At 42.9% G+C, this 11,905-nt stretch overlaps 1 protein-coding gene across 1 annotated transcript in view; it reads right to left on the bottom strand.

The window, feature by feature from the left end:
* Positions 1-4,196: 4,196 nt before the first annotated feature.
* The window catches only part of LOC143766157 (gastrula zinc finger protein XlCGF66.1-like), an 82,015-nt gene continuing 74,306 nt past the window's right edge, over positions 4,197-11,905 (bottom strand). Inside the window, exon 5 of the mRNA XM_077253623.1 lies at positions 4,197-5,828. Coding sequence (XP_077109738.1) covers positions 5,083-5,828 — 746 coding nt within the window. The 3' untranslated portion in view covers positions 4,197-5,082. The remainder of the gene's footprint in view (positions 5,829-11,905) is intronic.

Below are 11,905 nucleotides of genomic sequence, written 5' to 3'. Positions count from 1 at the left end.
GCCAGAGTCTGGAGGAAGACTGGGGAGAAGGAAATGCCAAAATGCCTGAAGTCCAGTGTCAAGTACCCACAATCAGTGATGGTGTTGGTCCACTGTGTTTCATCAAGGGCAGGGTCAATGCAGCTAGCTATCAGGAGATTTTGGAGCACTTCATGCTTCCATCGGCTGAAATGCTTTATGGAGATGAAGATTTCATTTTTCAGCACGACCTGGCACCTGCTCACAGTGCCAAAACCACTGAAATGGTTTACTGACCATGGTATTACTGTGCTCAATTGGCCTGCCAACTCTACTGACCTGAACCCCATAGAGAATCTGTGGGATATTGTGAAGAGAAAGTTGAGAGACGCAAGACCCAACACTCTGGATGAGCTTAAGGCCGCTATTGAAGCATCCTGGGCCTCCATAACATCTCAGCAGTGTCACAGGCTGATTGCCTCCATGCCACGCCGCATTGAAGCAGTCATTTATGCCAAAGGATTCCCGACCAAGTATTGAGTGCATAACTGAACATTATTATTTGATGGTTTTTTTGTTTGTTATTAAAAAACACTTTTATTTGATTGGACGGGTGAAATATGCTAATTTATTGAGACAGGTTTTTTGGGTTATCAGGAGTTGTATGCCAAAATCATCAGTATTAAAACAATAAAAGACCTGACAAATTTCAGTTGGTGGATAATGAATCTATAATATATGAAAGTTTAATTGTAATCATTACATTATGGTAAATAATGAAATTTAACACTATATGCTAATTTTTTGAGAAGGACCTGTATATATAACAAGTTATAGTATACAGCATTAAGAGGGGAGAGGGAGGAAAGAGGAGGAAGGGAAGGGGTGGAGGGGGATGGAGAAGGGAGGGAGGGAAGGAAGGGGGGAGCAAGAGAACAATATAACTTATCACAACATAACAGGTAAAAAGACTGTTGGACCATACGGGTTATCAGAAGGAACCCAGGGAGAACACCATCCTCCCTTTTTGAGAGTCTCAGTTGTAAATCTACACTAGGATGTCCCGTTTAACAGTGAGCGAGAGCCAATGCCCTTAACCATCTACAATAGCAATAGCTGGATGGCTTCAGGGGGGTTCTTCCCCTATTCCTCACCTCTCCCGAACGGAGGGAACCCCAAGGCATCTGGGATAGACCCTCCAGGGATCCCAAGTGGAGATCTGGACACTGTTCAATAAGTACTGGGGGAAGACCCAAGGCAGCTGTGAATGCAGGAATATCCCCCGGGTTCTGAAGGACATGGGTGCAACCATCAGCATGCACCTGGAGCCTAAACGGGGAGCCCCAGTTATAAGGCATGTCTTGGTCACTCTTGCAGAGTCAGTCCGGAAGTATTGATGATCTTATCATGAAATTTACTGGTCACCCCATTACGGATCTTGTTCATAATGGCATTCTTCAGGACATAATGGTGGACTCTGCAAATTACTTCCCTTGGCCTCTCGGGGTCTCTGGGTTTAGGGCCCAAAGCCCTATGTGCTCTGTCCATCTCAATTGTGTTTCTAGGGGGGTCACCCAGGATCTCGTTGAATTAAGTCTGCAGCACCCGGGGGAGGTCCTTTGACTCAAAGGACTCTGGCAGGCCTCTCACCCTGATGTTGCTCCTGCCGCCTCTATTTTCGCCATCATCCCTGGCGTCTACGGGATATTGGATTTGACATGATTGTTTGTCTATTTGTTGTTTTTGAGACCTGCTTGCCTCCTCCATGGCTAGCATTCTGCTGGAGTGGTCCTGACCCCGAGTATCTACTCTCTCTACTTCACCTCTTAGGCTGGATAGTTCACTGCGGTAGGCGAGCTCTAGTCCTTTATTATAAGACTCCATAAATCCTCCCTCGTGGGCATAGAGGCCATGCGTGCCCCCAGGTCAGCAAGTTCAGCCAAAACTCCTTGTCCCTGCTGGGATGACCCCAGAGGGCTGCAGGCTGCCCAAGAGGGTGTTAAATGGTCATGGAGAGCAGACTGGGAGCTCATGAGGGGGCCTGCTGGTTGTCCCCCCACAGGTGTCATTATAATTCCACATGAAGCAAAGTCAGTAAGGGGCTCTCCCACCACCTCTCCAGCCCCTGCTACGCTCATGATCCCTGCAGGACCCACCAGGGCAATCTACTGTGGTCTGGTCGGGGGTATACCACTCCTCCCCCCCTGCTCCAGCAGCTGCCCTCTGAGGGAGCAACATGGGAGGGCTGTCTGCAGCTTCCAGGTACCTGTTATGACCGGCTTCCTCCTGATCTGCTGGATGACTTCTGGAGCCCTTGGTTGAGACTCCGGAATGTCTGGAATGGGTTAAGCTTTACTGTGTGTGCTTACTCCGCTCTCTTTCAGAGGTGATGACTCTGCAGCTGCTGTGGAAGGCTCTTTCCTCGCTCCTCTCCTGGACACCGTGGCCATCCTTGATCTCCCTGTGCTAGAAGGCTCCTGCTTCTGCTCAGAAAAGAACTGTCGAATAGAGGTTTTAGGGCCCCTGAGGACCTGTAAAGAGGGCCTCCATAGTTTCCCTGGTCTCTTGCTGCTCATACTCCGGTGTATGTTGGTCTGAACGCTTGTGATCATGCTGATAAGCGATCCAGGACCGGGAGCAAGAAGGTTGTGTATCTTCACTAGTCCATTGCCAGGCCACGCTCCCCCTGTATGTTCATTCATGTTAAAATAAAAAACAGTTTAAAAAAAAAACAAAAAACAACAATATAAGTTTAGTTTCGTCATATTCGTCCTTACCCATAGTATGTGAATATTTGAAAATTTAAAACATCAAAGTACATGCGGAACTGAGTTAGTGGAAAGAGCGAGATATCACTCTTTCCCTGCAAGATGGCCTGTAGGATCGAGGACTGCATGCCTGGATCCCACAGCCTGGAAATTCGAGCCTGACTTTGTTAAAAAAAATAATAATAATTCTTTTGGGGGACATTAGTAGCCCTTATTACATTAATTTATATTCAATATAATCACCAATCTGGGGCTACCCACTCTTTTATTAAATAAAAAGGGCAATCCCTGATTGGCAATAGGTCCTTTGTAAGGTTTTAACGGACAGCACATTGATGTAATACAGATGACATCAATGTACTGTCGACTATTTCCTTAACCCATTCTTTGCCCTAGACTTTGGTTCAAGAATCAAACGAAACTTGGTCATTACGTCCGGTTATCACTATGACGGACCAATGGGCTGCAATACAAAAAATCCATGAAAATGCGCCCACAAACTATCATGGACACACATCCTACTTGTTAACCCCCTTAGTGACCGGGCCAAATTTCTTAAATCTGACCAGGTGTCACTTTATGTGGTAATAACTCCGGAAACCTTCAACAAATCCCAGTGACTTTGAGACTGTTTTTTCGTCGCACATTATAATTTATGATGATGGGAAATTCAGGTCGATAGGTTTTGTGTTTATTTATAAAAAAAAAATCAGAAATTTGACAAAAATGTGAAAAAATGTGCAATTTTCAAACTTTGAATGATTATCCCTTTAATCCAGATAGTCATACCACAGAAAAAAATAAAAATAAATAACATTTCCCTCATGTCTGCTTTACATCAGCACCATTTGTAAAATGTTCTTTTATTTTGTTAAGGAAATTTACAAAATTTATTCTTTTAGTGACCTATCCAGGCTTGAAGTAACTTTGAGGGTCTTATATATTGGAAAACCCCTCAAAGTGATACCATTTTATAAACAGCACCCCGTGACATATTGAAAACTGCTGTCGGGCAGTTTATTTACCCTTCACGTGATTTTCAGTAATTAATGCAAAGTGACATGACAGGAAAGAAAAAGTGTATTTTTGCCACCTAAATGCTGCTAACTTCTGAACAAGCTTCTGTAGCCGGCAGACTCTAAGGCCACTATTTGGTCATGAATTGCCATGGCAAACATCAGGACCACACAATCAGGATCTCAGAGTGCCAATGGAGATAAAGAGGAAGCCCCCACCTTGTGTTAACCATTTATATGATAAGGTCACTACTGACAGCAGCATCTATAAGGTTAAACAGATATGAATGGTGCCAACACTGATCATGACTAATGCAGCAAGTTGTCAGCTATAGTGTATTGCCGACAGCTACTGGATTGTCACCTGTATGGGGATGCTATTCTCTGGTTATAGGATGTTTCACCCCCAGCAGTTCGCCCCCCCCCACGGGTACATCCTGTTCGTGATGCCAAGTTGAGTCGCCCGCCAGAGCAGTGGGGTACTCGGTACCAGGTCCGGTACATGAAGGGGATGTCACGGTGGCTGTGACCCGGGACGAGGCCCTGGGCGCCCAAGTAAAGGGAAAGGTCTTTAAAGGGAGTTTAAGAATTAAGTTTGTTCATGACGCAACCTGTGGTATTCGGTCAGTAGGGACCGATGCTGCTTAAAAGGGTCCTCTGGGGTGATTGTATGGCAGCTGGATGGTATAACGTCCCACAGGTGAAGTAAATGTACCCGGGGCGAACTGCTGAGTGTGAAACATCCAAATCCCATATTCTCTTATATCTCAGGTCAGTAAAAAGACGTATTGATGGTCATTAAGGGGTTAAAAGGGGACAAACCCCCCCCAGACATTTGAATGGGGCCTTTCAAAGTGGTTAGAGTTTGGGCATTAAAATGTCATGTATGCTACTGCAGGTGCACACAAAGTTTATGGAGTCAAGTATGGTACTGTTCGTGTAGTCACACTTATTGGACTGTAATAACAGATATTCTTTCTAAGGTGATTTGATTTCCAGACTCTGAGGTATGCATGTAAATTATAAAAAAAAGATAGCTCAACATTTTTCTAACAAACAATTAATAATAATTGGCAAACAGAAGTTTCAACTGTAGTTATATCAACTAATGTTGTAAATTGTAGAGACCTGGCTGATATATAGCTGTGTTTCCTGGGTGCTATTTAGATTTTGGAATTAAGTTGTTTATTGGTAACAGAAAATAATTTTTAATAATTATTTAGGGACTGACATTTCGCTCCATTTGTAATGTATAACACATAATATTACTTGACTATAATTGCTGTATGCTTTATTACTTTACTTGTCAATAACACAAATGTGTACCAAAAGGAGAATGGTTACTTCCCTACATGAATTTTCTGATGGTTAACAAGATGCACTTTCAAGAGAAAACATTTGCCACATTCTAAACATGAAAACGGTTTCTCCCCTGTGTGCCTCTTCTCATGTATTTCAAGAACTGATTTCTGAGCAAAACATTTCCCACATTTAAGGCATGGATACGGCTTCACTCCGGTGTGAACACTCATGTGTCTATTAAGATGTGTTTTCTGGCTGAAAGATTTTCCACATTCTGAACATGAATATGGCTTCTCCCCTGTGTGAATTCTCTGATGATTAGCAAGATCACATTTCTGTTTAAAACATTTCCCACATTCAGAACATGAAAAGCGCTTCTTCCGTATGTGAATTTTCTCATGTAAAACAAGACTTGATTGATCTGCAAAACATTTCCCACATTTGGAACATTGGAATGTCTTTCCCACTGTGTGACTTTTCTCATTTCTAACATGACTTTCCTCTGGAACACATGTCATTTGAAAAAATGAACATGAAGTTTCTCCCGTTTGAATTCTTTGATGTTCAACATCCTTATTTTCATTTTTAATTTGATTAACAGTCTGTGGTGAATTAGGAACAAAGACCAGTTGGACAGGGTAACATAATTTATACACCTTCTGAGTGGCTGCGGGTATAGATGGGGCAATGACTTGCGGTTCATATGTATTTTGTGGGACACCACGGTGATCTGCTGTAAAATCTGTAGATATACCATATTTTTTCAAGCCTCTTATATGATCACCTAGCAAAAATAAAAGAGATTTTTTTATTTTATTTTTGTTATATCATTTAAACATTCGGATTTGCAAAGCATATAGCACAATTCAATAATTAACAGATTAAGGCTACTTTCACACTAGCGTCGTACGACGCAACACGAATTGCGTTGTTGCGATGTACCGAATTATATTTTTAAATTCATTCTCCCTCTCTCTCTCTCTCTCTCTCTCTCTCTCTCTCTCTCTCCCACCCAAACAGTAATATGGCTCTATGACGCCGCAGAAACCAAGCCGGAACCTATGTCATCACGCTGCCCACACTCCTTCATTGGCTGAAAAAATGGCGCGAAACGCGACTTTGGTGCCAAGATCGCGTACCGCATGGCCGACCTCACACAGGGATCGGGTCGGGTTTCATGAGACGCCGACTTTACCAAAAGTCGTCGACTTATGAAAATGACCGATCCGTTTCGCTCAACCCTAATTGCCACACGTCGCAACAGTCGTGCGACGGTTGTGTTGGTCCATCGCCACCAAAAAACGTTGCATGTAACGTTTTTTGGTGCGTCGAGACCGTCTTTTCCGAGAGAGAGAGAGAGAGGATGAATTTAAAAATATAATTCCCAATGACTTGCATTGGGTTTCGTGTTACAATCCGGAACCCGACTTTTGACTAGAATCGTCCGATTTCACGCGATCCGACTTTCGAGAAGGTCGGGTTTCACGAAACCCAACTCGATTTAAAAAAAGCAAAGGTCGCTCAATCCTAGTGGCAATGCGTCGCACTGCGTCGCTCATGCAAGTCTATGGAGAAAAAACGCATCCAGGAAGCACTTTTGCAGGATGCGTTTTTTCTACAAAAGGACGCATAGCGACGTGCAGTGCACGACGCTAGTGTGAAAGTAGCCTAAGTCTTACCACACATTTTAGGTTGACACCTACTGACCACTCTGAGAATGGGAGGTTTAACCCTTCCACACAAAACGATCAAGTACTGTATGTTGAAAACTATCAGCTAAATTCCTCTTTTTCTGACATCTTCTGTCATAAAAAAACTGGGAAATCTTCATTCAAATTATAGCAATACCATGTCCAACTTAAAACGGTGGTTTTAAACAGATCACAATCTCACGATAAAACCAAGTTCACACAACAGTATAAAAAAAATCTGATTTTCAAGCATAAGTACATAGTGTGGGCAATACAAAGGACTGGCACATTACTTATTCCTTCCAAAGACTGTACAAAAGACCATGGACCATTCCTTACGGATGGAGGAAAGACGATTCTGGCAGCTAAATGTGAAAGAAGTCTTCACAGTTCGAGCAGTAAGACAGTGGAATGCTGTCCGTAGGAGACAATAATGGCAAATACTACAACAACATTTAAAAAAGGGCTCGATGCTTGTCACAAGTGGCATTGTGGGTTATAAGTAATCATAATAGAGAATGTAGAACTGATGGAGAAAGTTTGACTGGATGGACCTTTGCATTTTTTCAACCTACATAACTACATAACCAGAATAGCCGGATTACTTAACGGTAATGCTCTTTTAATGAGTCCACGACAGCACCCACTGGAGAGATAGCGATCCACCCCAAGGAACAGGAAACCTACAGAAGAATAAAAGGGGCGGTCCGCCTCTCCTCCGCAGTTTAATTTTCAGAGTGCCCATAGGACTGCCAGTATTAGGCAAATATTTACAATATATATCTTAAACTTATTTACTCTATAAAAGTAGTAATTCAATTGGTTTTAATTTATTAGGGAGGGATGTGACTGGGTGCTGTCGTGGACTTATTAAAAGAGCATTACCGGTAAGTAATCCGGCTATTAACCCTTCGCCACGACAGCACCCACTGGAGAGATTTCCAGAGACCAACACCTAGGGGGGGACCACCGTGCTGAGGATAGACCTGCCAAAGTGTAGGTCAGAAGTTGATGAAAGATCAAGCCTATAGTGGTTGTAGAAGGTAGAAGGAGCCAACCACGTTGCCGCTTTACATATGTCCTCTATTGGAACGTTTCCCCATTCAGCCCAGGAAGATGCCATAGCTCTGGTGGAATGTGCTTAAATACCCTCTGGAGGTTCCTTATTTTTCATGGAGTAGGCCAGCCGGATAACGTCTCTAATCCATCGGGAAAATGTGGCTCTTGTGACTCCAAACCCTTTCTTTTTGCCCTGGAAGGATATGAACAGAGCCCTACACTGCCTCCAACTACTAGTTCTTTCAATATATTGTAAAACTACTCTCCTGACATCGAGTGTGAAATTTTTGTTCTTCGGGAGTGGAGGGGTCTTTAAAGAAAGTTGGAAGATGTATCTCTTGTGATCTAAGGAATTTTCCCGCTACCTTAGGGAGGTATAAAGGGTCTGGTTTTAAAATTAGCCTGTCCTGATATGTTAAAAGGAAAGGTGGATCTATTGACAGAGCCTGAATGTCGCTGACCCTTCTAGCCGATGTTAGTGCTACTAAGAAGGCCGTTTTTAACGATAGGTGTTTTAGAGACGCTGTATCTATAGGCTCAAACGGAGGTTCTGTAAGAGAGTCTAGGAATAGGCTTAAATCCCAAGGAGATACTCTAGGGATGTAGACAGGAGTAACTCGTTCACAGGCCGTGATAAAACGGGACACCCATTTATTCCCAGCAACATTATGGCCATAGAGGGCGCCTAGAGCGGATACTTGGACTTTTAGCGTATTAACAGAAAGACCTAACTCTTTCCCTTTCTTTTTTTAATCAATAAATTTTTATTGAAATTTGCAAATATGGTACAGAGGGAAAAAAAACAATACTGTGGTATATTTACATATTACGGTATACAACAAAGAAAAGGGGAATATACCCAGTTAACGTACTAACAAGTAAACAAAAGAGATAGTGGGGGAGGGGGAGGAGGAAAGACCCTAGAAGAAATTGTATTACGTCCATACCCTTTCCCTTTTTGTAAGAATTCTAAGATAGGTCTTATTGGAATTTCTGAGGGGTCGGAACCTGTATGGAACTGAAGAAATTTTTTCCATATTTTGGTATAGATTTTTGTAGTGGATGGTATCCTGCTAAGCAGGAGTGTATCAATTAGACCTCTTGAAAAACATCTAGAATTTAGTATCTGCCTTTCAAATTCCAGGCCATCAAGTGGAGGCTGTCCACTTGGGGGTGGAAAGGTCCCTGAGAGAGTAGGTCTGGGATTGAGGGAAGGACCCATGGGTCTGTCACTGACATTGATTGCAGGCATGAGAACCATGGTCTGTTGGGCCAAAATGGTGCTATTAATATTATCCTGGCCTGTTCTTCCCTGATTTTCCGTATTACTTGTGGAAGCAGAATTATCGGAGGGAAGGCATATGCCAGCTTGAATTGCCAGGGTATTTGAAGAGCATCTAGAACGACCGGGTGATCTGCACGGGACCGAGATGCAAATTTCTCCACTTGTCTGTTTTGTCTCCTAGCAAACAGGTCTATCTGAGGATGGCCCCATAATAATGTTATCTTGCAAAAGATGCAAGTATTTAGGCAGCATTCTCCCTGATGTAGAATGTGTTGACTTAGGAAGTCCGCCTGTTGATTGTTCTCTCCCCTGATGTGGAGGGCAGAGAGAGAGACAACAGATGTTTTTCGGCCACGTTCAAGGTGTCCTCTGCGGAAGACATTAAAGCTTTCTATCGAGTACCCCCTTTGTTTGTTTAAGTAAGCCACTGTCGTAGTGTTGTCTGAATAGATTCTGACGTGATTTCCCTGAAGCTGTGGAAGAAATTGACGTAATGCATAGTTTACCGCATTTAGTTCTTTCAGATTAGATGAATATTTAATTTCCTCTTCATTCCATATTCCCTGGCAGAAACTATCTCTTATATGTGCGCCCCACCCGTCGGGACTAGCATCAGTAGTTAAAGTGTGGGATGGTGTAATTACCCAAGGGACCCCCTCCGATAAATGTCTACTTTCTAACCACCATATCAGGGAGGCTATAACATCTTGCGACAAGGTTATCTTAGATTCAGGTGGCCAAAGAGTTTTTTCTGTTCCTGAAGAACTTGGTGTTGCAATGTTTTGGTATGGAATTGTGCCCACTGGACAGCTGGAGTACAGGAAGAAAGGGATCCTAATAAGGACATTCCTTCCCTCAGGGACATTCGGGGTTTATGAATTGCAGCAGTTACTTTTTTCTCTATTAGTGATATTTTTACCTGAGAGAGTAGACATCTTTATTTTGTAGAATCTAGATGAAACCCTAAAAATGTCTGGAGGGAAAGTGGAATAAGTCTGGATTTTTCGGAGTTGATGATCCAGCCCAGGTCCTGTAAAGATGAGACAGTGTAAGCTAAGCGTTGAGCACACTGAAGAGATGAATTTCCGACAACTAAAAAGTCATCCAAATAGGAGATGATTAAAGTGTCCTTTTGACGAAGGTAGGCCATCACCTCTAACATTACTTTGGTGAAGATTGTTGGTGCCGTGAAGAGGCCAAAGGGCATGGCCGTGTACTGGAAATGATGAACCTCCCCTTCGAGGATTACTGCGACTCTGAAGTACCTTTGATATCTGTTATGGATAGGGAGATGGTAGTAAGCATCTTTTAAATCAATGTCCCCCATTTTACAGTTTGGATAAAGTAACTTAATGGCGGATCTAATGGATTCCATTTTGAATTTATAATTTTTAATAAATGTATTGAGTTTTTTAAGATTTATAATTGTTCTGAATGAACCGTCGGGCTTTGGGATTAGAAATAATGGAGAGTAGAACCCCCTACCCTCATCCCTTTGGTACTTTTACTAAAACATCTTAATCTATCAGGCTCTGTATCTCAAGCTTAAGGGCCCTTTGTTGTATCGGTGAGCTAAGGGTTGTTATGATGAAAGAATTCCTCCAAATCCCCCACGATTCAATCTTAATTCCTTCCTTAATGATATTTAGAATCAACGGATTTGATGTTATTATTTCCCATTTAGGGAGGAATAATTTTATTCTACCATCTACTGGGGTGACTGGTGTTCTAATATTTATTGTCTCTGCGGGAGGCGGGTCCTTTAAACATAGTACCCTTTTGTTTTTCTTCTTTTGTGGCCCACCGCGTTGGTTTTTCATTTTGTCCCCTTTTCACGAATGGTCTCCTCCTGAAAGTCTTCCTCTAGAAAGGAATTGAGGGGTCAGGGAAGGCTTTTTTCCCTTTCTTTTCCTTTTTTAAGGATATCATCCAAAGCTTTCCCAACGAGAAACTCACCCTCACACGGGATAGCACAGATTTTGGTCTTCGACTGCGTATCCCCCTTCCAACTCTTCATCCACAAGGCTCGACTGGCATTATTTACTAGACCTGCTGATCTTGCTGCAAGGCGTAGAGAGTCAGCTGATGCATCGGCCATGAAGGCTGCTGCCCCTCTAATCAATGGTATAGCATCCCGCAATTTCTGTCTAGAGACTCTTTGTTCAATCTGTTGATCTAACTGATCAATCCAGAGGAGCATAGATCTAGCAGTACATGTGCTGGCAATTGCTGGCTTAAATATGCCTGTGGAAGCTTCCCATGATCTTTTTAATGACGATTCCGCTTTCCGATCTAGGGGATCAGAGAGTAGGCCTGAATCCTCAACTATTAAAGCTGATTGTTTTGAAGTGGAGGCGACAGCTGCGTCCACTTTAGGGATCTTAGTCCATGATATAAGCTCATCATTACTAAAGGGGTACTTCCTTTTGGAGGCTGACGGGAGAAAACCTCTCTGGTCCTGTTTTTCCCATTCTCTCTTTACTAATGCTTTAACCGCAGGGATTACTGGGAAAGCTCTCCTTTTCCTCTCCGCTAACCCTGCAAACATGATATCTTGCGCCGTCTGGTCATCCTTTGTATCTTCACAACCTATTGTGTTTCTAATTGATTTTACTCGGTTGTCTACCCCATCAAGGGGAAAACAAGACTGACCTTCAATATCTGATGGTAATGAAGATGAGGATGATGCTTGTGAGGAGTCCGAGTTGATTGCATGATCATCATCGGACTCAGAGCTGGACGCTATTTTTTCCCTCCTAGTTTTCTTAAGGGGTACGTTGGCTTGGGTGATGGCTTGTAACTCTTCCCTGATTATGGCCCGTATAT

The sequence above is a fragment of the Ranitomeya variabilis genome, chromosome 4 (genome assembly GCF_051348905.1).
Source record: "Ranitomeya variabilis isolate aRanVar5 chromosome 4, aRanVar5.hap1, whole genome shotgun sequence".
Lineage (NCBI taxonomy): Eukaryota > Metazoa > Chordata > Amphibia > Anura > Dendrobatidae > Ranitomeya > Ranitomeya variabilis.
The sequence above is the reverse complement of the archived record's forward strand: the minus strand, read 5'-3'. Positions and strand labels throughout refer to the sequence as shown.